A 721-nucleotide genomic window follows, 5' to 3' on the forward strand; every position below is an offset into this window, starting at 1 on the left:
GGTCATCGAAGAAGTCGAATCCCCTTCCCGCGTCGTCTGCGCCCTCCACGCCGCCCCTGGGAAGTGCCGGTCAAGTTAAGGACTGGTTTGGGTAAAAGGCTCGTTTTCTAAGGATCTTGAGTCTCATGCAAGTGGATGACTGTGTGGATGTTGCAAATGTTTGTCCTTTACATATGCAAACATTCATATCTATCTTTATATACGTAGTTATGTCACGTTCATTCCACAATATCTATATATCTTTTGTATGTATGTAGATTTGCCCAGCCTAACGTCCGGAAACAATTTACAATCAGTATATCTAGCAAATGAGAGAAATGGTTTGTACAGGGAGTGATAAACGCCTGCGCTTTAATCTCTGGCAATCGTTCTTGTGGCGCCGATAACAGGGTTTTGGCTGATAACATCGCCCTTCCGGCTCAGGGGCGTTCCTCCTCGCCCAGGTCTCGCCACAGGGAGGCTGCTCACCTCATGGTGCCGATGGCTTGCCTGAGCTTGCTGTGGTGCTTCTTCATTTGCTTGTCTTGGGTCCTGAGTTGGTCCTCGACGCTGAGCACCATCGACTGCAGGACGGTGAACTGGTCCACCACCTGCTTCTGCAGCGCCGCGAACCGCTCGTTCAGCTCTCCTGCGGCAGGGCATTTCGGGGTTAATATGAATGTTAAATGTTGGGCATGGCCTTTTGCTCCCCTCCCCTCGTTTATGCAGATACATGAATGAC

General features: G+C 50.2%; 1 protein-coding gene across 1 annotated transcript in view; it reads right to left on the minus strand.

Moving 5' to 3' along the window:
• The window catches only part of LOC119593668 (TNF receptor-associated factor 3-like), a gene marked incomplete at its 5' end in the record, with an annotated part of 15,146 nt that overhangs the window by 4,286 nt on the left and 10,139 nt on the right, over window positions 1-721 (minus strand). Inside the window, 2 exon segments of the mRNA XM_037942625.1 lie at window positions 1-56; window positions 469-628. Of these exon segments, the coding sequence (XP_037798553.1) occupies window positions 1-56; window positions 469-628 (216 nt within the window).

This window comes from Penaeus monodon, chromosome 32 (assembly GCF_015228065.2).
Source record: "Penaeus monodon isolate SGIC_2016 chromosome 32, NSTDA_Pmon_1, whole genome shotgun sequence".
Taxonomy (NCBI): domain Eukaryota; kingdom Metazoa; phylum Arthropoda; class Malacostraca; order Decapoda; family Penaeidae; genus Penaeus; species Penaeus monodon.